Source organism: Oncorhynchus nerka, linkage group LG19, assembly GCF_034236695.1.
Source record: "Oncorhynchus nerka isolate Pitt River linkage group LG19, Oner_Uvic_2.0, whole genome shotgun sequence".
In the NCBI taxonomy this organism is placed as follows: domain Eukaryota; kingdom Metazoa; phylum Chordata; class Actinopteri; order Salmoniformes; family Salmonidae; genus Oncorhynchus; species Oncorhynchus nerka.
This window is the reverse complement of record NC_088414.1, coordinates 27,974,799-27,996,517: the sequence shown is the minus strand read 5'-3', so window position 1 is coordinate 27,996,517 and position 21,719 is coordinate 27,974,799. Positions and strand designations below refer to the sequence as shown.

The following is a 21,719-nucleotide window of genomic DNA, read 5'->3' as shown; positions in this document are numbered from 1 at the left end:
ATGACTAATTATGTATACATTTCAATCAGGATGTACTAATCAGAATACTATTATGTTACTGTATATGTACTAATCAGAATACTAAATGTGACTGTATATGTATGCATTTTCTTTCTTGATCCTGGTACTGAATATAATGTGTGTGAATGTGGTCAAGAGTAGAACAATGACTGTCTGTTCCTTGGTACAAATTAATCAGACTGGCTAGAATGCTTATCTCATATCAAAACCTTGATCTCCTAATCCTGTATTAAATTGGTAGGGGACCGGATGTGGAAGGCTATTCTGGCCCCGGTGGTGTTGGAACTAATGACGTCATTTTCAGTATATAACCTGTGGTAACCTGTATCGTGGCAGTACTCTCTTGAATAAAGGCTGCTATTTGACTTTAAGACCGGGCTCTGTCCATTCCTATAAAATAAGGGTCTTACAAATTCTTATGAATTGACAGAGTGTTTAATTTTAATTGGGAATTAAAACAGAGGAATTAAATTCCTTCAATAGTAACATATAGAAACCATTATTGTCCTATATCCTATTATCTCACACAACAAACACTTGGTATGCCCAAGAAAGATTCACAAAATAAATGTTTAAGTGCCCCACAATATAATTTTACAAATGAGAGAGGTGCCAGAGGTACTTAGTATTTTAAGGGACTGCAATTAACTGACTTATCTCATATCAAAACATATAAGATCTCCTAATCCTGTGTTAACATCAGACCTTAAACACTATTCTTTCCCCGTAGGAATGGCCGAAGAAACTCTTTTTTTAGGACTACTAAACTGGCGAGCTGTATAGAGGATACAATATTGGGAATGTTTGAATGGTACGGCTGAAGCACCCGACTGCAGACTACAGTCGAGTGAAATCGGGGAAGGTGCATAAGCTACAGCTGAAAGTCGGACACTGATGTGTTTTTTTCAACAGCAAGGCTCAGTGCTGCCATTGTTGATACACGTTTTTCTTAGTAATGTCATAATCAACATGTCTCCAACCCCCATATCACAGACTCCCGATTTTGTGCCCAATAGAAATGGTCATTTTGGAGTATATAAGAAAATAATGTTTCTAAACACTCCTACATGAATGTGTAATGAATACTCAGGGAGAAAAAGGTGTAGATTCACATGCAGGGGGCAGCAGGTGTTTATTACACATTCGCAGAAAGCTGGCAATGGCCATAAACAGGCAGGCGAATCAAAACTAGGACTGAATGCTATAACTGGTTCTCACAAACGAGCTAGGAAAAGGTTTAGTAGAGTCAAAACGAACAATACCTCACAAAGGCACAAGTAGAATGAATCAAACTAAATAAGGAGCTGATGAGACCAGGTGAGTAACTAACACAGGTGAAATCAATTAACAAAAATGAAAGACAGGGCTAAGTTCAAGAACCCAAAGAAACAGAACACAAGTTTGACTAATAAAATAAATACAGAACCTTACAGAATGTGGATGCCACCATGACTACGGATAGTCCTGAATTCATTTTGAATAATGATGAGTGAGAAAGTTACAGATGCCCAAACACAAGTGGATGCTATTGTGATTATGGATAATCCTGAATGGGGGATTCAGGATTATCCATAATCACAATAGCATCCACTTTCATGTAGAAGTGTTTCTTATTTACAATAAAAGTGACTCCAAAAGGACATAATGTACCATTATCTTCACAAAATAATCTGAAACACAACCAAAACAAAGAGCACAAACTCGATGAGGTCATTACGGGCTACATATATGAGACCAAATACTACTTTAATAGACATACCTTTGTCCCAATACATTTGAACCTCTAAAATGGGTTAAGAACATTATTTGGGAATGATATATTGTTATTAGGGGATGACCCGCGAGCGATAAAATGTATTTAAAAAAGTACAATCGAAGTGTTGTACGTAGTTACTGACCCTATGCGTCACTCTGAGGAAGTTCGATTAAGTGCACCGTGACATTAATCAAATCCCCTCAAGATCCATCCTGTACGCGCGGGCAGGGATCTCTGCGGACGACTCACTGCTCGCCCTGGGGTGTAATTCATCACGCTAATTATGTTGCAAAACGTTTTGTCTGTTGGTTTTGTAACGGAAACATTATACCATTTACTTTAGGAACCAAACGGAAGCAAACAACGTCGAACGGAACCGGGAGGGGTTTACCTGCATTTGACCCAATATAAGCTATCGTTTCCGTTTGAAGTAAACGGGTTCTGTTGCCAAATGTTTGGCAACGGAATCTGAGTAATGAATACATTCCTGTTTTGCAACATGGAAAAAGCATTTTGAAGACGTTTATATTTTTGCAAGTAAAAATGTATTGTTTCGTTGATAAAGTACGGAAGTTTCACTAAAGCAACATGTTTTGAGATGTCTGAAAGGTCAAAAACATTTAGAGTGCAGATACTAGCTATTTGATGAGCGGAAGAAAATAAGAATATCGCCATGGTTGTGAAGCCATGTGCTTCTTTGTTTACCAAAACAGCGGCTGTTGGAGCGATTGTGTGAATGGTTCTGTGAAGAACGTGGAATTTGGGCTGGTAAGAAGTGAGCCGCACAAACGGCGGCAAAGTCTGCGTTTTTAAGTCAAGTTAAAGGTTAGTAACGAATTGTTTTTGGTTTGGCATGCGCGCCTATTTTCGATTGTTTTTGTTGCCTCGATGTTGCTTTGATCATCAAACTAAATTGTTTGCACGCTCAAGTCTTTAGGCAATTTGAGCTATGGAGCTTGTCCACAACTTGGTTGTATCAGGCGTGTAAACCTAAACGCGCCACTATCCATCTTGCTAACGTTAGCTAGCTAGCTACACAACAAAGGGATCTCTGAGCTAGGAGTGTAACGTTAAATAGCTACCCCTGAAGAAAGTGGCACAAATGTTAGCTGAATTTGTAAGGACAAATCTCAATAATCCCAACGTTTGTTTAGGTCTGAAAGTGCATCACCAGGTTAATTTCATCTAGCAAAAATTACCTAACGATAGTTATATTGTTTTATCTGTGATGTGTAATCTATTACCTAATTTTAGAAGTGTACTTTCACAATCAGTGTGTTGGCAAATAATTGACTGCTCACTGAAACCTATTTATTCGAAACCAGCTAGATTTTCGGAAATATATATACTGGCGCTCTAATAAGGTTGCATAGCGCATACATTTATTACTACATGACTGTCAGGTAGATATATGCGAGAGGGAGGGGATAGTCACGTGTGTGAAACGCTTGTTTTACAATCAACCTCTAACCAACTCCCCACCCCAATTAGTTCAAGCCAGGTTCATGGCTACAACATTTTTTTTTTACAATGAATGTTGTATTATTAAGGTTCTTTGAGATTGTGGTCTCATTAAATGCTATTCAGTCCTAAACATGCCCAATGTTGTGGATACAATATTATTTCCCCAGTACCTGCACCTGGCCTGGATCTGTGGGACATACAGTGCTTTCAGACAGTATTCACACCCCTTGATTTTTTCCCACATTTTGTCTGTCATAGTTGAAGTGTACCTATGATGAAAATTACAGGCTTCTCTCATCTTTTTAAGTGGGAGAACTTGCACAATTGGTGGCTGACTAAATACTTTTTTGCCTCACTGTATCTTGTAATTGAACAAAATAGTAAGGTGGCCAATAACTGGGGATCATATGCCAATAATGTTTTTTTTTTGTGTTTTTTTTGGGGGGGTAAACCGTTTATCAAAAAGCTTATAGTAGTAATGTTATTTCCACTGACATTTATGACATCAAAAATCACAAAACATTGATGGCTTGATCACAACACTATTGAAGGTAAAATATTTCTTAAACGCTGTTGAATATGCCCGATGATACGTGGTGCTACGCTAGCTAAAGTTAGGCTCTGTGTGTTTAGCTTGCTAAATAAATAGATACATAAATATATATGCTAGCCTATTAGCCACATGAATGACTTGTGATCATTGCCTTTGCTAGTTTCATTGTATTGACAATCCCAAGCTTTGTTACATTTGTCCGTTTTTGTCCAATATATTAAGTCATTGAAACCGTGCATCCCAAATAGGTGAAGGCAGCAAACAATGTACCAGGCCAGCTGTGATTTACAACCCAACAGCAATATTTGTTGGACTACCAAGAAATGTAGTGGTGAATTATATTAATCGTGCATTGAACTGCATCCATCTATTCTGCCAACAGTGCCCTACTGTACGTCATGGAATTTTTTGTCAAATATAATGTATTTTTAAAACCTCTTATGAAGTTGGTTTTGTAGCATCAACTGGGAATTGGATATTGTTGACTGGTATTATGATTGTCTGTTTTGTTTTATTTCTGAAATGTAGTTAAAACACTTTCAGTTCCTCTTTAAAGGCACCATTCTCCTCATGGTGAAATCCTTGAATGGTTTTCTTCCTCTCTGGCAACTAAAGGAAGGACGCCTGTATCTTTGTAGTGACTGGGTGTATTGATACACCATCCAAAGTGTAATTAATAACTAAACAATGCTCAAAGGGATATTGAATGTAGGCTTTTATTTTTTTTACCCATCTACCAATCGGTGCCCTTCTTTGCGAGGCATTGGAAAACCTACCTAGTCTTTGTGGTTGATTCTGTGTTTGAAAATCACTGCTCGACTGAAGGACCTTACAATTATCTGTATGTGGGGTACAGAGATGAGGTAGACATTCAAAAATCATGTTAAACAATATTTATTGTACTCCACAATACTTACTAAACACTATCATGCAACTTATTGTGTGACTTGTTAAAACCTCTTAGTGTTCCCTTAACGCGCCAATCCTGTTAGCGGGATAGATTTGACAACATCCGGTGAAATTGCAGAGCACCAAATTCAAACTACAGAAATATTAATATTCAACATTCATGAAAATATAAGTGTAATACATCAAAATAAAGCTTAACTTCTTGTTAATCCGTCCACTGTGTCAGATTTCAAAAAGGCTTTATGGCGAAAGCACACCATGCGATTATCTGACGACAGCGCCCCGCAAACAAACACATGAAAATAATTTTCAACCAGGCAGGTGTGACACAAAAGTCAGAAATAACGATATAATAAATGCCTTACCTTTGAATATCTTCTTTTTGCAATCCCAAATGTCTCAGTGACACAATGAATGGTCGTTTTGTTCGATAAATTCCTTCTTTATATCCCCAAAAGGTCCATTTATTTAGCGCGTTTGATTCAGAAATACACCGGTTCCAACTCGCCCAACATGACTACAAAGTATCTAATAAGTTACCTATAAACTTGGTCAAAACATTTCAAACAACGTTCCTAATCCAACCTCAGGTATCCTAAAATGTAAATAATCGATAAAATTTAAGACGGGATAATCTGTTTCCAATACCGAAGAAAAATAACACGGAGCGCGCTCCTGATCACGCGCATCAAAATACTAGAGACCTTCCGAGTGTTGTTGACATCTAGTGGAAGCCATATGAACTGCAATCTGGGCCCTAATAAATCAGGTTTCCCATAGAAAATCATTGGAAAACACAATGACCTCAACAAAAATGTTTCCCTGGATGGATTGTGCTCTGGGTTTTGCCTGCCAAATCAGTTATGTTATACTCACATACATTATTCTAACAGTTTTAAAAACTGTGTTTTCTATCCAAATCTACTAATTATATGCATATCCTAGCTTATGGGCCTGAGTAACAGGCACTTTACTTTGGGCACGCTTTTCATCCAGACGTGAAAATACTGCCCCCTATCCCTAAGAAGTAAGCACATTTCTACTCCTAAATGTATGTAGGCTTGCCATAACAAAGGGGTTCAATACTTATTCACTCAAGACATTTCAAAAAACATAATTCCACGTTGACATTATTGGGTATTGTGTGTAGGCCAGTGACAAGAAAATCGTAAATTTTATCCATATTAAATTCACAACAATACGTTTTCCACAATACGTGGAAAAAGTCTCAAGGGGTGTGAGTGAATACTTCCTGAAGGCACTGTATCTGCCAACTCGATGCCTGGTTTCAGATTCCTAGGATTGGTTCAAATTGACCATCCGTAAGTGTTGTGGACTGTGGAAAATTGGAAGAGTCTATACATAAAACATTTCCTTTCATCTTTTTAACACTTCACCCCCTAATTAGATGACATTTCATTGAATGAATGTGTGGAGACCCCTGATGCTTCACAAGGTTTACTGAGAATGTTCTGTGCTGGTGCTTTGTGGGGAGCGTGTCTACTGTGTAATAAAGTGCTTACAGTGCAGGTAATGGTTATTCCCTATACCTACCGCAATGTGAGCACTTCTGTCACAAAGCAGATGTCCTATCTGCTAAACTCTGACGTGGTCATCCAACAAGAAGTCTACTTCATTCTATTTGTCCAATTACATATTTTCTGAAATTGATGGCATCCATTGAACTAGTTCATTATGCCCCTTGGTGTCCAAAGTGCTGTTTGTGCAAGTAGATAAACTCATCAGACCTAGTGCAAAACCAGCATTTTCTGACTCATAAGGTGCACCACTCAGCCAGTTCCACCAGAGGGTAAGAATTCCTTGGTCACAGTTGGCGCAAATAACATTGCCAGGGATCTCTAGTGTGAACATCCCAGCAGTCATTTCTGTTTTGTCTAATTTGTTGGAATTTAGTGCAACTAGTTGCTGATCATGTGCTATGCTTCTAACTATGCTTCTATGTGGTTTTACATTCTAAATGGGGCCACTAAGACTAGCTTGTGTTGAGAGGCGGAGTCGTGGGCAATTGCCAGCAATCTTAAGGGGCATTGCACTTGTCTCGGTCTGACGGCACTGGCCGAGCACGACCACTGGAGCGGAACTACAGCTGTTGTTTACGAAGCATGTGACCAACATGGGAAGGGACAGCGCAAACAGGCCCGTAAACTCATACAGATAGGAGTTTAGTGTAAGACCGTAAGATCACATGACAAACACTACACAAGGTATTAGAAATGTGAAGTGTATGTTTGGATGAAGAAGTGATAAATAAAGTGTTTGTTCAGACCCTATCCATCTTGCATTGAGACTCTGTCTAGTTGTAGTTTACCACCCCAGGTGTTGTCGAAGTATGGCGTGAACTCGACTGTAGCTGGAAGGTATTTTATAATAATACAGCTTTGAATGTTGACTCGTAAATCAAAGTAGCACTTATTATTACGTTGACAACTAACCAAAGTTTTCGCAATAACAATCGATTCCCTTGATCGTGACGAGGATAGCAGTCTCCTTGCTACAACATCCCAACTTGTAAGGCCAGTGACGAATAACATATTTTGAACTTCATTCCATATTGATGTTTATATCTATCAATCAAATCTAAAAAAGGTCTTTTAAAATACATCAGCAGTCACAAAGTGCTTTACAGATACCCAGCCTAAAACCCCAAATACTATTGACCCCCAGTGTTTTATCCCTAATGTGAAGCATTGTAGAGGTATCAAAAACACATGACTGGAAAAGACTACCTTTTAACAGTATTATCACAAAAGTATATATTAGTCATCTCTACTGTCTGCCATATAATGGTAGTATGTTGTCTTATTGTACGCCCCAAACATTTCCTTGGAATGTTTGTTTTTTGAAGGGGGTGGGGGATATACTGGTTAGGACAGGTTGGCCATGAAAGTGGTTTATAATCCACTGCTGTATCATTACAGGATATTATATATGATTATTATGGTGAGAATGTTTCTTGTCAGGGTCTCCCCACTGTTTCAGTGCATATCTCAGATTCCTACCCCACCCCCCTCACACCTGTTTTAAGCACCTCTTTGAGATGCCTCCGCCTCCTTAAAGTGCCTCTCTTGCCTGTTCAGGGGGCCTCTGCCACGACTACAACCCAGATGAAGTCCCTTACTGACATATTGCCACCCCTCAGTCCCGCTTTTCCATTCATGTAAAAATACATTTTTTAAGAATCATTTCTATAGGTTTACAAATAGGCCTAATACTAATTTTATGTGTTTTAGATTGTAGTGACTGTGTTATCAAAGTAAAGATGTAAACATGGAGGCCCCTTGCCACAGCGCCTGTCTGGTTTATGAAGAGTAGTGATTCACTGTGCTTTCTCAATTCCCGGTGGAGAACATGATGACAAGGTACCTGTATTTTCCTTAAAGATCACAGACGTACAATGTTTTTCTGTGATATTTGTCTCCCTCAGGGTGATCGTAAAGTAGCGCAATGTAATCTCTGACAGCAATTTGACAGAAGCTTGCTGTGTGTGTGTGTGTGTGTGTGTGTATCCTTCTATGCTCATTTCTCTCATGTAGACTCCTTTCTACCAATGCCCCAGGGCAGTGATTGGGGACATTGCCTTGTGTAGGGTGCTGTCTTTCGGATGGGAGGTTAAACGGATGTCCTGACTCTCTGTGGTCACTAAAGAGCCCATGGCACTTATCGTAAGAGTAAGGGTGTGAACCCCGGTGTCCTGGCTAAATTCCCCAAAGCAAGGGTAAAAAAGAAACGTAACCTAGAGCCATAGAATTTGAATGTCTGACAGTGCAAACTGTTACTGATGACATATATGGGTGCTATGTGGTTATGTTCGATGTACTTTTAGCCGGTCTTAAATATTTACTTGACTATCAAAGAAACGCAGGTGTTGTCATTTCTAGTAACAAGGTGGTAAAGAGCGGTTTTGATATACTTTTTAAGCAGTATTTACTGAAACAGAAGTCAACCGTACACCCACAACCAAATGTTTCATTTGCCAAGTAACAGAAGTTAAAACGGAAAACTCCATCTGTTTTGTGAGAAGGGGTTACTTTTGCCGTTCAACCAGGTTTCATCAGGAAAATAGCTGTTTTGTATTACCCCCTTCCGAGTCCAACACACATCTGAACAGAGCTTAAAGGCCCTGTGCAGTCAAAAACACGATTTTATTGTGTGTTATATATATTGTCATACTATGAGGTTGCAATAATATGTGAAATTGTGAAAATAATGGTAAATCCCTTTTGTTTGAGCTGTTTGAAAAGACCGTCTGAAATGTCATGGTGGAAGGGAGTTTTGGCCTTCCATGGTGACATCACCATGCGGCAAATTAGTTAATAGACCAATAAGAAAGATGGTTCCAACCCCCTCTGCTAATAACAGCTAATTTTCCGTTTTCCCCTCCCCACTCAGAACACTCCCTGACAGTCCTAGCAAAATTCTTGCTTGAGAAATTGCTTGCTAAGAAGCTGTTTTTGTTTGTTTTAAATTAAAATGGTCAAAAAGAATCACAGTAAGATACTTAATTCTTACCCAGAAATGATTTGATATTGAGATAAAAATGGCTGTATTTGACCTTTTTGAAAAACTTGGGAAAGTATTCTGTATTGGGAAATGTATGAACAAATTTGACCTACATGCATGCGTCAGGTGATGAGGTTCATGCCATACCGTACTGGTAGTGATATGACATAAAGAGGTGGCCTACAATGTATTTGTGAGTTGAGATCTTCTTCTGAGTATTTCTAACAGGACCATATGCTGCTGGAGTGGGGCCATAACATCAAGGAACCTTGCCTCCCCGTGCACGTTTTCAGCCCTCCGCGGGTGCCTGGATGTCACCATTGTACAGTGCGTTGGATTTCATTTGAAGTTTGACTTCATTACCCTTGTGTACGCACTTATAATAGCGCTTAATGAGCGCTTTAATAATTTCCACATATCAAGAAGAAAATGATGGTGGAGGTACAAGGGGTGGAGTTACTTGGGGTCAATAGCCAATGGAAAGCACCCAAATTATGAGTGGTGTTGAGTACAGTATTTATGAACTGTAAAGTTGTCTGGCTGAGACTAGACTGTGAAGAGATCCAAGTACAGGTAAGTAAGAATATGATTTGCAGATGATGTACTTAATATGATATATACTTTGATCATTAGGGTGGTCAAGAGGCCTGGCTAGGTTAATTCAATTCATATATTTATCATTATTGGGAAAGGTTGATTGCGTACCTAAAACAGCCTTTTCTGTAGTGAAGTGGGAAAATCTTTATATTCCAGTTTAGGCTCCTGTGTAATGTAATTAATCTGTTATAAGAACAACAATGATGATTGAAGTGATTTGATTCATGGGGTAAATTAAAATCTTGTTGTGAAGTCATCTAGATTAGCTATTATTTTATGCAGGTAGTACAGGCTAATGTCGACGTAGTTTCAAATATGAGAGGAACTGGAGCATTGTGAATTGTCAGTTTATCTCTGATCATCCTGGCACATGCAGCTGGTCTGTATACCAGTACAACTCTACTGGGTGAGCATGTTAGTGTGTTCTATAATCAAAACAGAATTCAAGCTATATTTTACGCCAGTCATGCTTCTTCCTGTGTCTTCTCCAGGGCGCAAGGATGATTGTTCAGGTTCTCCTGACGGGGACACTATACTGCCTACTGCCAGGTCTGTTTCCACATTAAACCAACATTTATGCCTAGATGGCAACTAAATATAGCCTATAGAATGGGGTATTATCTTTCTATTGCAAAAGTAAGATTCTTTCAGTAGATGCAAGTGATAATGCAAAGAGATTTTTATGAAATAGAAAATGTTATATTGTTTTCATAAAGTTCTGAGTGCAGATATTTCCGGAGCAAAAGCCACCTCTCCTCCTCTGACCCTGTTTGTTTCCTCTACCCCTGATCCCTCTCTGCAGGTTTGCTGGATGCTACACCTCTGAAGGCTAGAAGTAATGAGTCGTTCCACCAATTGTGTGCATTTTGAGAAGTGTAACTTGGTCAAAAAACTTGATTGGAACGTTCTGTCATAATGAGCACATATTCAACTTAATAAAAAAACACATTTTCCCATCTCAAAAGGTTGAAAGACTTAGTGCCTTTTAAGTGCTAATTAAAGTAACCATTGACTGCAAGCTGCACAAAATAAATGAAATTGTGAAAACATTTCTAGCCTGTCTATGGGTAACAGGGTTGATGTGTTAGCATGTCTATGGGTAACAGGGTTGATGTGTTAGCATGTCTATCAATGGGTAACAGGGTTGATGTGTTAGCATGTCTATGGGTAACAGGGTTGATGTGTTAGCATGTCTATCTATGGGTAACAGGGTTGATGTGTTAGCATGTCTGTCTATGGGTAACAGGGTTGATGTGTTAAGCTTGACACCCTCAGTTTCCCACCACAAAACACCAAAAAATGGCCAAAACAGCTCACCTGCATTTACACTATGATTTGACTATTAGATGTTCAAAGTTTCTTTTGAAAAAATGAGAAAATGTTTCACCATATTAAAACGAGAGTTCAGTTCACAAAACAGGGTTGACCTTAAAATGAGGGAAAAACGTAAATGAACACTAATCACATGAAATAAATAATAATCTTCAGAAATAACTTTGTCAAAGCAAAATAATAACTAGGGCTTTACAAAGATGGTGAAACTTTGGGGATTAAATGGGTTAAAATCTTCCTAGAAGTAACACAGGGTTGATGGAGGGACATGTCAAAATGCTAAATGCTTTTTCGTATTCAAAATCAGATTTATTGAATTCTCCATGTAGTCTATATTAAAATGCACTTCATTTAATATAGCAGGTGTTTAAAATTCGATATATTTTTCTACTTAAAATATCTAAGGGATGCAGAAGGCACTCATTTCGTGGAATGACCCTAATATTAGAAAATACAACATCGGCACATGCTTGTTTTACTGGGTAGCCTACTCTTTGATTTGTGTGTGTGTGTGTGTGTGTGTGTGTGTGTGTGTGAGAGAGAGAGATTGTTCACGCGTGTGAGAAAGAAAGAGGTTTTCTAATTATTTTGCTTAAATGTTTTGTCTCCATCCACCCTCTCTCCCACCATGATTCCTGTCATTAAATGCAGCTGTAGGGGAGGTCAGCATCGACTCTGCTCAGGCTCATGGCTTCCTGTCTCAGTCACGCTCCAAACGGAACGTCAACCCGGACCCCAAGTGGCACCGCGGCACGCCTGATTTCCAGTCCTACTACAAATTCTACAACAGCATCGGCCATATTGAAGGAGTGAGTAAAGGGAGCACATCATGAGATTTATTTGAATTTTATTGCAGCATTATAATGAATCTTAAACCATATTTAATTCAGGTTCTTGTCATCTGTCCATCCCTCAACCAATCGGATTACTTATTTTCTCTTTCCCTCCCTCTCATTCTCAAATCCTGTGTGGATCTCTCTCTCTCCATTTCTCCCAGCTGTATGAGATTGACAAGATCAGGATACTGTATCAGCAGATGCGTCACCTAGAGCAGGTCTATGGGCCAGACGCCTCCAGCTACCAGAATGCCCTGGGTGTGATAACCCCTCCACCTACCACCACCACAGTGCCTCCTACCACTCAGCCCCCTCCTACTACACCAGCATCACTTTCTCTAACTGAGGCTGATGTCCTTTATCTGTGTAACCCCAAAGACCCCCTCTGTAAAGCTCACATCGTTTACCTGCCTTCAGGGGCCATCCCAGTCCTCTGTGACCCACGCTACAACCCTACCTGCAAACCCCAAACCGGCAAGGTGGTCATAGCCGCTGCCGGACCTGCGGAGCCAGCTGTTGAATCACCTCTCCCACCTCCACCCCCTCCTAAGAAGTCTCTCCCACCTCCTTCTCCCATTGTCATTAAAGGGATGGAGTATGACTGCGACCCTTACTGGGACCCTGACTGCCTGATCGATCACCCACCTCGCTCTGTCCAGGTGACTGAGCCACCACCACCCCCTACTTTCCCACTTGTTGTGGTGGCCCCTGTTGAGGAGGAGGAAGAAGAAATGGCTACCGAGGAGACAGTAGCACCTTCTGACCCTTATGATTGGGGGCGTGACCTTTTTGACCCTTACCACTATTCCGACCCAGCACCTGACCCCCAGTAGACATTTTTTTGTTTTGTTTATCTAAGTACAAACATAACACATTAGTACTGCAATACAACAGAAGGTAATTTAGGTCGGACTGTGAGCAAAACCATAAACACAATTGTACACAAACACAACAATTTCCCCACATGTTATGACATTTCTCAGTTCCATCAGAGAATATTGTTTTGAGTTGTAGAGACAACGGACTTATAATATATTGTATTCAACTTGTGTGTCTGTTATCAATTAATATTAACAAAAATTAAGTGTCACGTCCCATTTGAAATTGTTTGTGGTAAAAGGTCGCCCTCCAGCGGTGAGAACTGAAAGTATAAATTAAACGATCTATCTGGACAGTCTGTTTTGTAGATTTAAAATGTGTAGGAATAGTACTACTTTTTTGTGTGCATTTTGTTAGATTTGGATGCTGTTTCTACAAACTAATGCTAGCTAGAGTAATTAGCAGGACGACATACAGTATGTGTGTGCCAGTGAGTATGTAATAAGGGACAATGAAGCAACACAAAAATTATTAACTTATCATGAAGCTAGCTGACTGACTTGTGTTTTGAAAAACATTTCTCCTGACTTTCTGTAAGGTAGCGTGGCCGAGCGGTCTAAGGCGCTGGATTTAGGCTCCAGTCTCTCAGGAGGCGTGGGTTCGAATCCCACCGCTGCCATTTGAGTTTTTAGGCCAGGCCACCCGTGATTCAAGTCATTATTCGACCGCCATTACATCTCCGAGGACGTCGGGAGATTGGGGTTTGCAGTGTGTTATTTTGAGTAGGTATTGTTTTTGCTGGGGTAAACTGCTGTTTCCGGTTGTATGTTCGAATCCAGTGATAGAAAGTAGTTTTTTTATATTTTTGTTTTAAACCTAAATCTTAACCCTTACCTTACCTTAACCATTCGGAGTTCATGCCTAAACATAACCTTAAAAATCCGGAGTTAGTGCCTAAATGTAACCTTAAACACTTCGAAATTTGACGTTTGAGAATCATAGATGAACATATATTTCTGTGAGAGTTTGTTCGTTCAGTACCATGTAAACATGGTGGAATACATATAACAGCGACTGTAGGAATATAGCTAGTGTATACTTCAAAGCACTTAAAAATGACTAATTTAGCAACATTCTGTTGTAAAAGGCACCGCTGAGATTCGAACTCAGGATCTCCTGTTTACTAGACAGGCGCTTTAACCAACTAAGCCACGGCACCACTGGTGAAAAAAAGAAGCGAAATGTTTTTTGTACGCTGTCCATCCATTTAAATTTTACGACATTATAGCGTAATTCAGTCTATATTTATTAATATAATGTTATTTATTACAGGTCACGCAATAAAGTAGCCGTCTGCATTTCAATTGTATCGCTATGACCCAGTCTTGTAATTGCCGTAGTCAAATATAGAAAATGTACCTGATTTATAAAGGTTTTGAGAGGCCTACATTGCATGTCGATAGAGGTAAATCACCGCACTGTTTGCAAAAATCACCATGAATTTAATTTCCCTAAATACTCGTTTAGAAATTGAGCTATTACGTAACATTAACATGCAATGTGAAACGAAAACAAACTACAATTCCAGATCTCACATCCAAGACAAAATCTATTCTACCGACGAGGATGGGATTCGAACCCACGCGTGCAGAGCACAATGGATTAGCAGTCCATCGCCTTAACCACTCGGCCACCTCGTCACCACATACATTTCTTGCATATTGTTTATGAATATCTCACAAATGACATTATTTTTGCCTTCTAACGAATTTGAGACGTCAATACTATTTCCCATAACTTAATTCTCCAAACCTGCTGCGTAAATTACAACCTGCTGCAAAAAAGTTTCGAAATGGCGTATTTTTAGGGAATCTTATATGTGTGCATGGGCGGAAGTCATCAAGTTTTCAAATCAGTTCGCTAGAATTGGCTAGATGTACCGGGCACTTACATTTATTTATTACAAACTATTGCGAAAAATAACTACCGTTTTAAAACGTGTGATTTTCATTTAACAAAACGTTTAACGTCGTCAATTAATCAGAATAGGATCCTCGGAGTGTTGCGTTTCTCCGAGGACCAGGTGAGAATAATCATTTCTCATCTATCTCCATTCATCATGTTCTGATACTTCTTTTCTGAAGTAACAGGTAAGGATATACCTCACTGACGATGGATTGAGAACACGGCAGCAATGGTCAAGTATGCGTGGCAAGTCATTTTAGGTCATGGTTACAAGGTTAAAACACTTTTTTTTAGACGATTCTGATATATGTCTAATTTTAAGTCCACGTCAGCAACATCCAAAAGTTGATATTTTGTATGCCTATCGTTATATATACGCACATGTCATGAAACATCAAGATCCTCTGCTTATTTGATGAGAATGCTTTGCGGCGAATATTAGCATAATCTCAGCACCACCAGCCTTCCTATTGGTGCTTACTCCAGTTCGTTTATTTGTTTTTTAAATGTAACATTTGTTCTATCATATAGTACAACCACTTATTTCTGCAAGCAAACCTTAATTACTGTGCTATTTCGGGAATAAATACAAAAGATAAAACACTAAATAAATTAGCTCTCGCGAGACTGCTACTCCAGCACTGATCCCGTTTACTGGTGATGGCAAAGGTGCTCTGATGCTGTACGTAGCAGAAATGTACAAACACAACATCAAACTCGCAAGACTGTGCTCCCATGGAAATGTATTTTGCACTTGCTTATCGTGACAGTGACCGAAAGAAACACACTTCGAAAACAGATTCAACAGTTGGACCCAGAAAGCAGTTTTAGCAGCAGCCAGTGTATTTCAATATGAATTTACTGATGAATTAAAGTTACAGATAATGTTTTCCTTAATGTTTTAATTCCTATCTGCTCCTAGCCTATATCACTCCCTGTCGCCATGCCACATTAGGTATTACACTACACATACTTGGGGAGTAGCGCCACTACATAGAATTCAACTAATAATTCAGCTACATTTTGCAGTGGCTTGATGGTAGTTTAACTAAATTCAAATCTTTGCAGTGTTTTCAGTAGTTAATTACAGTGAATAAAAATACACACGCAACATGCAACAATTTCAAAGATATTACAGAGTTACAGTTCATATAAAGAAATCAGTCAATTGAAATAAATAAATTAGGCGCTAATCTATGGATTTCACATGACTGGGAATACAGATATAAGTATGTTGGTCACAGATACCTTTAAAAAATAAAAAAGGTTAGGGGCGTGGCTCAGAAAACCAGTTAGTATCTGGTGTGACCACCATTTGCCTTATGCAGCGCGACACATCTCCTTCGTATAGATGTTCAATGGCTGTGCAAAGTTGCTGGATATTAGCGGGAACTGGAACACGCTGTCATGCATGTCGATCCAGAGCATCCCAAACATGCTCAATTGGTGACATGTCTGGTGAGTATGCAGGCCATGGAAGAACTGGGACATTTTCAGCTTCCAGGAACTGTGTACACATCCTAGCGACATGGGGCTGTGCATTATCATGCTGTAACATGAGGTGAAGAGCGACGGATGAATGGCACAACAATGGGCCTCAGGATCTATTACCGTATCTCTGTGCATTGAAATTGCCATAGATAAAATGTAATTGTGTTTGTTGTCCCTAGTTTATGCCTGCCCATACCATAACTCCACCACCTTTGGGAACTCTGTTCACAACGTTGACATCAGTCTGCCATCTGCACGGTACAGTTGAAACCGGGATTCATCCGTGAAGAGCACACTTCTTCAGCATGCCAGTGGCCATCGAAGGTGAGCATTTGCCCACTGAAGTTGGTTATGACTCCAAACTGCAGTCAGGTCAAACCCCTGGTAAGGACGACGAGCACGCAGATGAGCTTCCCTGAGACGTTTACTGACAGTTTGTGCAGAAATGATCTGGTTGTGCAAACACACAGTTTCATCAGCTGTCTGGGTGGCTGGTCTCAGACGATCACGCTGGTGAAGAAGGCGAGATCCTTGGCTGGCGTGGTCACATGTGGTCTGCGGTTGTGAGGCCGGTTCGACGTACTGCCAAATTCTCTAAAACAGCATTTGAGGTGGCTTATGGTAGAGAAATTAACATTTAATTATCTGGCATCAGCTTTGGTGGACATTCCTGCAGTCAGCCTGCCAATTTCACGCTCCCTCAAAACCTGAGCCATATGTGGCATTGTGTTGTGTGACAAAACTACACATTTTGTGCAGCCGTATTCATTGATCTGGCCAAGGCTTTCGACTCTGTCAATCACCACATCCTCATCGGCAGACTCGACAGCCTTGGTTTCTCAAATGATTGCCTCGCCTGGTTCATCAACTACTTCTCTGATAGAGTTCAGTGTGTCAAATCGGAGGGTCTGCTGTCCGGACCTCTGGCAGTCTCTATGGGGGTGCCACAGGGTTCAATTCTTGGACCGACTCTCTTCTCTGTATACATCAATGAGGTCGCTCTTGCGGCTGGTGAGTCTCTGATCCACCTCTACGCAGACGACACCATTCTGTATACTTCTGGCCCTTCTTTGGACACTGTGTTAACAACCCTCCAGGCAAGCTTCAATGCCATACAACTCTCCTTCCGTGGCCTCCAATTGTTCTTAAATACAAGTAAAACTAAATGCATGCTCTTCAACCAATCGCTACCTGCACCTCCCCGCCTGTCCAACATCACTACTCTGGACGGCTCTGACTTAGAATACGTGGACAACTACAAATACTTAGGTGTCTGGTTAGACTGTAAACTCTCCTTCCAGACCCATATCAAACATCTCCAATCCAAAGTTAAATCTAGAATTGGCTTCCTATTTCGCAACAAAGCATCCTTCACTCATGCTGCCAAACATACCCTTGTAAAACTGACCATCCTACCAATCCTCGACTTTGGCGATGTCATTTACAAAATAGCCTCCAATACCCTACTCAACAAATTGGATGCAGTCTATCACAGTACAATCCGTTTTGTCACCAAAGCCCCATATACTACCCACCATTGCGACCTGTATGCTCTCGTTGGCTGGCCCTCGCTTCATACTCATCGCCAAACCCACTGGCTCCATGTCATCTACAAGACCCTGCTAGGTAAAGTCCCCCCTTATCTCAGCTCGCTGGTCACCATAGCATCTCCCACCTGTAGCACACGCTCCAGCAGGTATATCTCTCTAGTCACCCCCAAAACCAATTCTTTCTTTGGCCGCCTCTCCTTCCAGTTCTCTGCTGCCAATGACTGGAACGAACTACAAAAATCTCTGAAACTGGAAACACTTATCTCCCTCACTAGCTTTAAGCACCAACTGTCAGAGCAGATTACTGCACCTGTACATAGCCCACCTATAATTTAGCCCATACAACTACCTCTTTCCCTACTGTATTTAATTTATTTATTTATTTTGCTCCTTTGCACCCCATTATTTTTATTTCTACTTTGCACAATCTTCCACTGCAAATCTACCATTCCAGTGTTTTACTTGCTATATTGTATTTACTTTGCCACCATGGCCTTTTTTGCCCTTACCTCCCTTATCTCACCTCATTTGCTCACATCGTATATAGACTTGTTTATACTGTATTATTGACTGTATGTTTGTTTTACTCCATGTGTAACTCTGTGTTGTTGTATGTGTCGAACTGCTTTGCTTTATCTTGGCCAGGTCGGCAATTGTAAATGAGAACTTGTTCTCAACTTGCCTACCTGGTTAAATAAAGGTGAAATAAAAAATTTAGAGTGGCTTTTTATTCTCACTAGCACAAGGTTGTGCACTTGTGTAATGATCATGCTGTTTAATCAGATTCTTGATATGCCACACCTGTCAGGAGGATGAATTATCAAAGGAGAAATGCTCACTAACAGGGATGCAACCAAATTTGTCCACAAAATCTGAGTGAAATAAGCTTTTTGTGCATATGGAACATTTCTGGGATCAGCTCATGAAACGTGGGACCAACATTTTATGTGATGCATTTATATTTTTGTTCAGTGGACTTTTTTGCCATGTGGCGGTTTAGCAAACTACTGGATATTGTTAATTCTGGCAGCTATTTTAGATTTAGTTTTAGTATTAGTTTAGTATTAGCTTGAGTATTTTATATTTAGTTTTAGTCTTAGATTTAGTCTTAAAATACCTTTAAGCCTTAGTCACATTTTAGTAATTTCATCCTTCGTAACATTTTTATTATCAGTCGACTAAAAGTCTGGTCATTTTTTGTCTAGTTTTAGTCACAGTCATTATAGTCAAATAATAGTCTGTGCATTTTCTTTCCATTAAATAATATTTACCTTTATCTTCCATCTTGTGCACAGATAGCCTTGTCCAACTAGGCCTACCATCCCCTCGTATACCTTAGCTGGCAACATTGTTATTATGGCAGATTTGAACCAATGCCAGCCATAATTAACCATGTATAGGCTATATAGCCTTGGCTGCAGGTTAAACAATTTACAGCTCTGATTTTCTCCCCATCATATCCCTCTGAGTATGGTAAACAACAGTGCTTTCACTACTAGTATTCAGCAAATAGCATTCGTTTTTCCAATTGAACAAAGAAAAACAACCGCAACTCACATTTATGGATCACGAGAGCAGCAACAAAGATAAATGAATAACAGCGGACATGGCAAATAGAGCTTCTGATGTGATTAGAGCAAAATTGGCCTATATGAAAACAAAGATGATCAAAAACATGATTGTTTCTTATTTTGGTCAATTACAATTGACGTTTCCTGGCTGCGCATATCAATTCAAAAGAGAGAGAGGATTGACTGATGTGACCGCTTGCACAATTGAAGGGCATTTTACCCACCAATGAGAAGATTGCACAAAATATTCTGCGAAGGCATGCATTTATGATTGGACAAAACAGATTAAAAGGAGCTTCATGTCAAATTGAATGTCCATTAGTCTCATGTGGATTTCTCATCTTGTTACATTTTCGTCAAACAAAAATTAAAATAAATTGTTATAGTTATCGTTTCTTTCAGGGCATCTGGTCTCGTTATTGTCATTAGTTTTCGTCAGGAAAAATAGGTTGTTGACTAATATCTTTCATCACAGTTATTGTTGACAAAATGAATACTGCTACTGGAACTACCCACTACAATTTTAGCAAAAATAAATGCTTTTTTGCAACAAAAAAAAGGACCCACTAATAGCACACCCTGCACATTAACGTTTATATTTTTAAGGGTTATGCAGGTTGATAACCATATCAACCAAATTATATTGTATCAGACTTTCCAAACAACATTCCCAGCGAATGAGAAAACAGTCATGGTATTTAGTTTAAGAGAGTGAACAAGATTTAAAAAATAAAACATTGGAGGTCATTTGAATGAGAGCCAAATAGAGAACGACCGATAATCTGTCGGGTTGATCTTTTTGGTAGCCCTTCTCTAGTCTATCAACTATCTAGACTATCAGTGCAGCCGATGTCCCTTTACAGCGCGAGAGCACGGTGCCTCGTGTCAAACTGCTGCAAGGTACAGCCGGCGCCACTCATTTCTAACGAGCCTCTGTGTTGCAACTGCTAGCTCCTCACTCATGCTGCACATAATTTGATAACACACTTCAGTAATGTGACACGCATGTAGACATTTTGAAACTGTTAATGAATTTACTGTTTGGCAAACAGTGTTGGGGAAGCTACTCTGAAAATATAGTTTACCAAGTTACCAATTACTTAACACTGGAAGAAGTAAAACTAAACGAAAGCTACCATGAAGAAAAATATAGTTTACTAAACTAAAGTTCATTTGTAAAAGTTGTTCACTACATCCATACTGCTTTGGGAAAAATGGTCATATGTAAATCTCAAATGTCATAGACTACAAATTGTAAGAACATATCACTTTGTATGTTGGGTCATATGGGTTATATGTTAACAGAATGTCATTTTGCCTATTATACACAAAAAATATGTTTCAAACACGAATTAGGTAGGTCTGATGCCCCCCAAAAAAGAAAGGAAATCATTGCCTACTACACCCATATTTCTTTGTCTTTTTGTTTAAAAAAAAGTATTGTGTAGTTCCAGTAATTAGCTACACTGCTACATGGCAAAAAAGTAATTATCAACTGAAGACACTACCAAGATTTCACTACCAAGATTTCAATTTAGTTTATTACTATCAAGCTACTGCAAAATGTAGTTCAATTACTTGTTGAACTATATGTACTGTAGTTCACTACTCCCCAACAATTTTGGCAAAACAATTTCCATACAGGCTACAACACTTTACAAAGCAAGAAGATCCCAGGAGATTCCTAGCCCTCTAAGAGTTTCTTCTCAATGATGAATGTATGGAGCTATCGATAGAGCAGTGGAAATAAGTTCAGAGTGAGTCATCAGTCAACCCCATCACTGTGTTTAATGTACTGTATTTAGCCAGAGTTAAGTCATTGCGTTTAACTTTTCAACTAAGTTGCTGTCTGATGAAAACCAGATTTAGAGCAATATCTCATTGTACCCAGCCTTATATACAGCTGAAGTCGAGTGATGGTGGCACCCACCTGGACACCCAGTTGGACACCCAGTTGGACATGCACGGCTAGTTACCATTTTTAACAAGACATAGCTAACCAATTATGTATATATAAATAATTGTAGCTAGCTAGCGAGCTAGTTAGTTAGCCTAACAGTACGCTAGCCATGTTCGTGCCATTTACAGCCCACATTGTTGGGTAATTAGGCCTGGCTCGCAGGCGGCGTTCAAATTAATCCCAAAGGTGTTTGATGGGGTTGAGTTCAGGGCTCTATGTGCAGGCCAGTTAAGTTCTTCCACACCAATCGGGTCAAACCATTTCTGTATAGACCTCGCTTTGTGCACTGGGGCATCGTCATACTGGAACAGGAAAGGACCTTCCCCAAACTGTTTCAACAAAGTTGAAAGCACAGAGTTGTCTAGAATGTCGTT

The 21,719-nt window shown here is 39.6% G+C and overlaps 1 protein-coding gene and 4 non-coding genes across 6 annotated transcripts; 2 read left to right on the top strand and 3 right to left on the bottom strand.

Moving 5' to 3' along the window:
* Positions 1 to 2,177: 2,177 nt before the first annotated feature.
* LOC115101294 (uncharacterized) lies at positions 2,178 to 13,166 on the top strand. Of its 2 annotated transcripts, XM_029620662.1 has the most exons (6): positions 2,178 to 2,602; positions 9,453 to 9,551; positions 10,313 to 10,370; positions 10,624 to 10,656; positions 11,805 to 11,962; positions 12,151 to 13,166. In XM_029620662.1, exons 2-6 carry the CDS (start codon positions 9,459 to 9,461, stop codon positions 12,820 to 12,822), a joined length of 1,014 nt encoding a protein of 337 aa, XP_029476522.1. In that variant the 5' UTR covers positions 2,178 to 2,602; positions 9,453 to 9,458; the 3' UTR covers positions 12,823 to 13,166. The 2 variants fall into 2 exon arrangements, with proteins under 2 accessions (XP_029476522.1, XP_029476524.1); XM_029620664.2 differs by lacking the exon at positions 9,453 to 9,551 and having other exon boundaries at positions 2,182 to 2,602.
* A 239-nt stretch (positions 13,167 to 13,405) lies between these two features.
* Positions 13,406 to 13,487, top strand: trnal-uag (transfer RNA leucine (anticodon UAG)). Its single transcript has one exon. It is a non-coding gene; the product is annotated as a tRNA-Leu (tRNA).
* Positions 13,488 to 13,953: 466 nt separating this feature from the next.
* trnat-agu (transfer RNA threonine (anticodon AGU)) lies at positions 13,954 to 14,027 on the bottom strand. The gene has a single exon. It is a non-coding gene; the product is annotated as a tRNA-Thr (tRNA).
* A 399-nt stretch (positions 14,028 to 14,426) lies between these two features.
* trnas-gcu (transfer RNA serine (anticodon GCU)) lies at positions 14,427 to 14,508 on the bottom strand. The gene has a single exon. It is a non-coding gene; the product is annotated as a tRNA-Ser (tRNA).
* A 339-nt stretch (positions 14,509 to 14,847) lies between these two features.
* Positions 14,848 to 14,981, bottom strand: LOC115101493 (U8 small nucleolar RNA). Its single transcript, XR_003859297.1, has one exon. It is a non-coding gene; the product is annotated as a U8 small nucleolar RNA (small nucleolar RNA).
* Between the last annotated feature and the right edge of the window lie 6,738 nt (positions 14,982 to 21,719).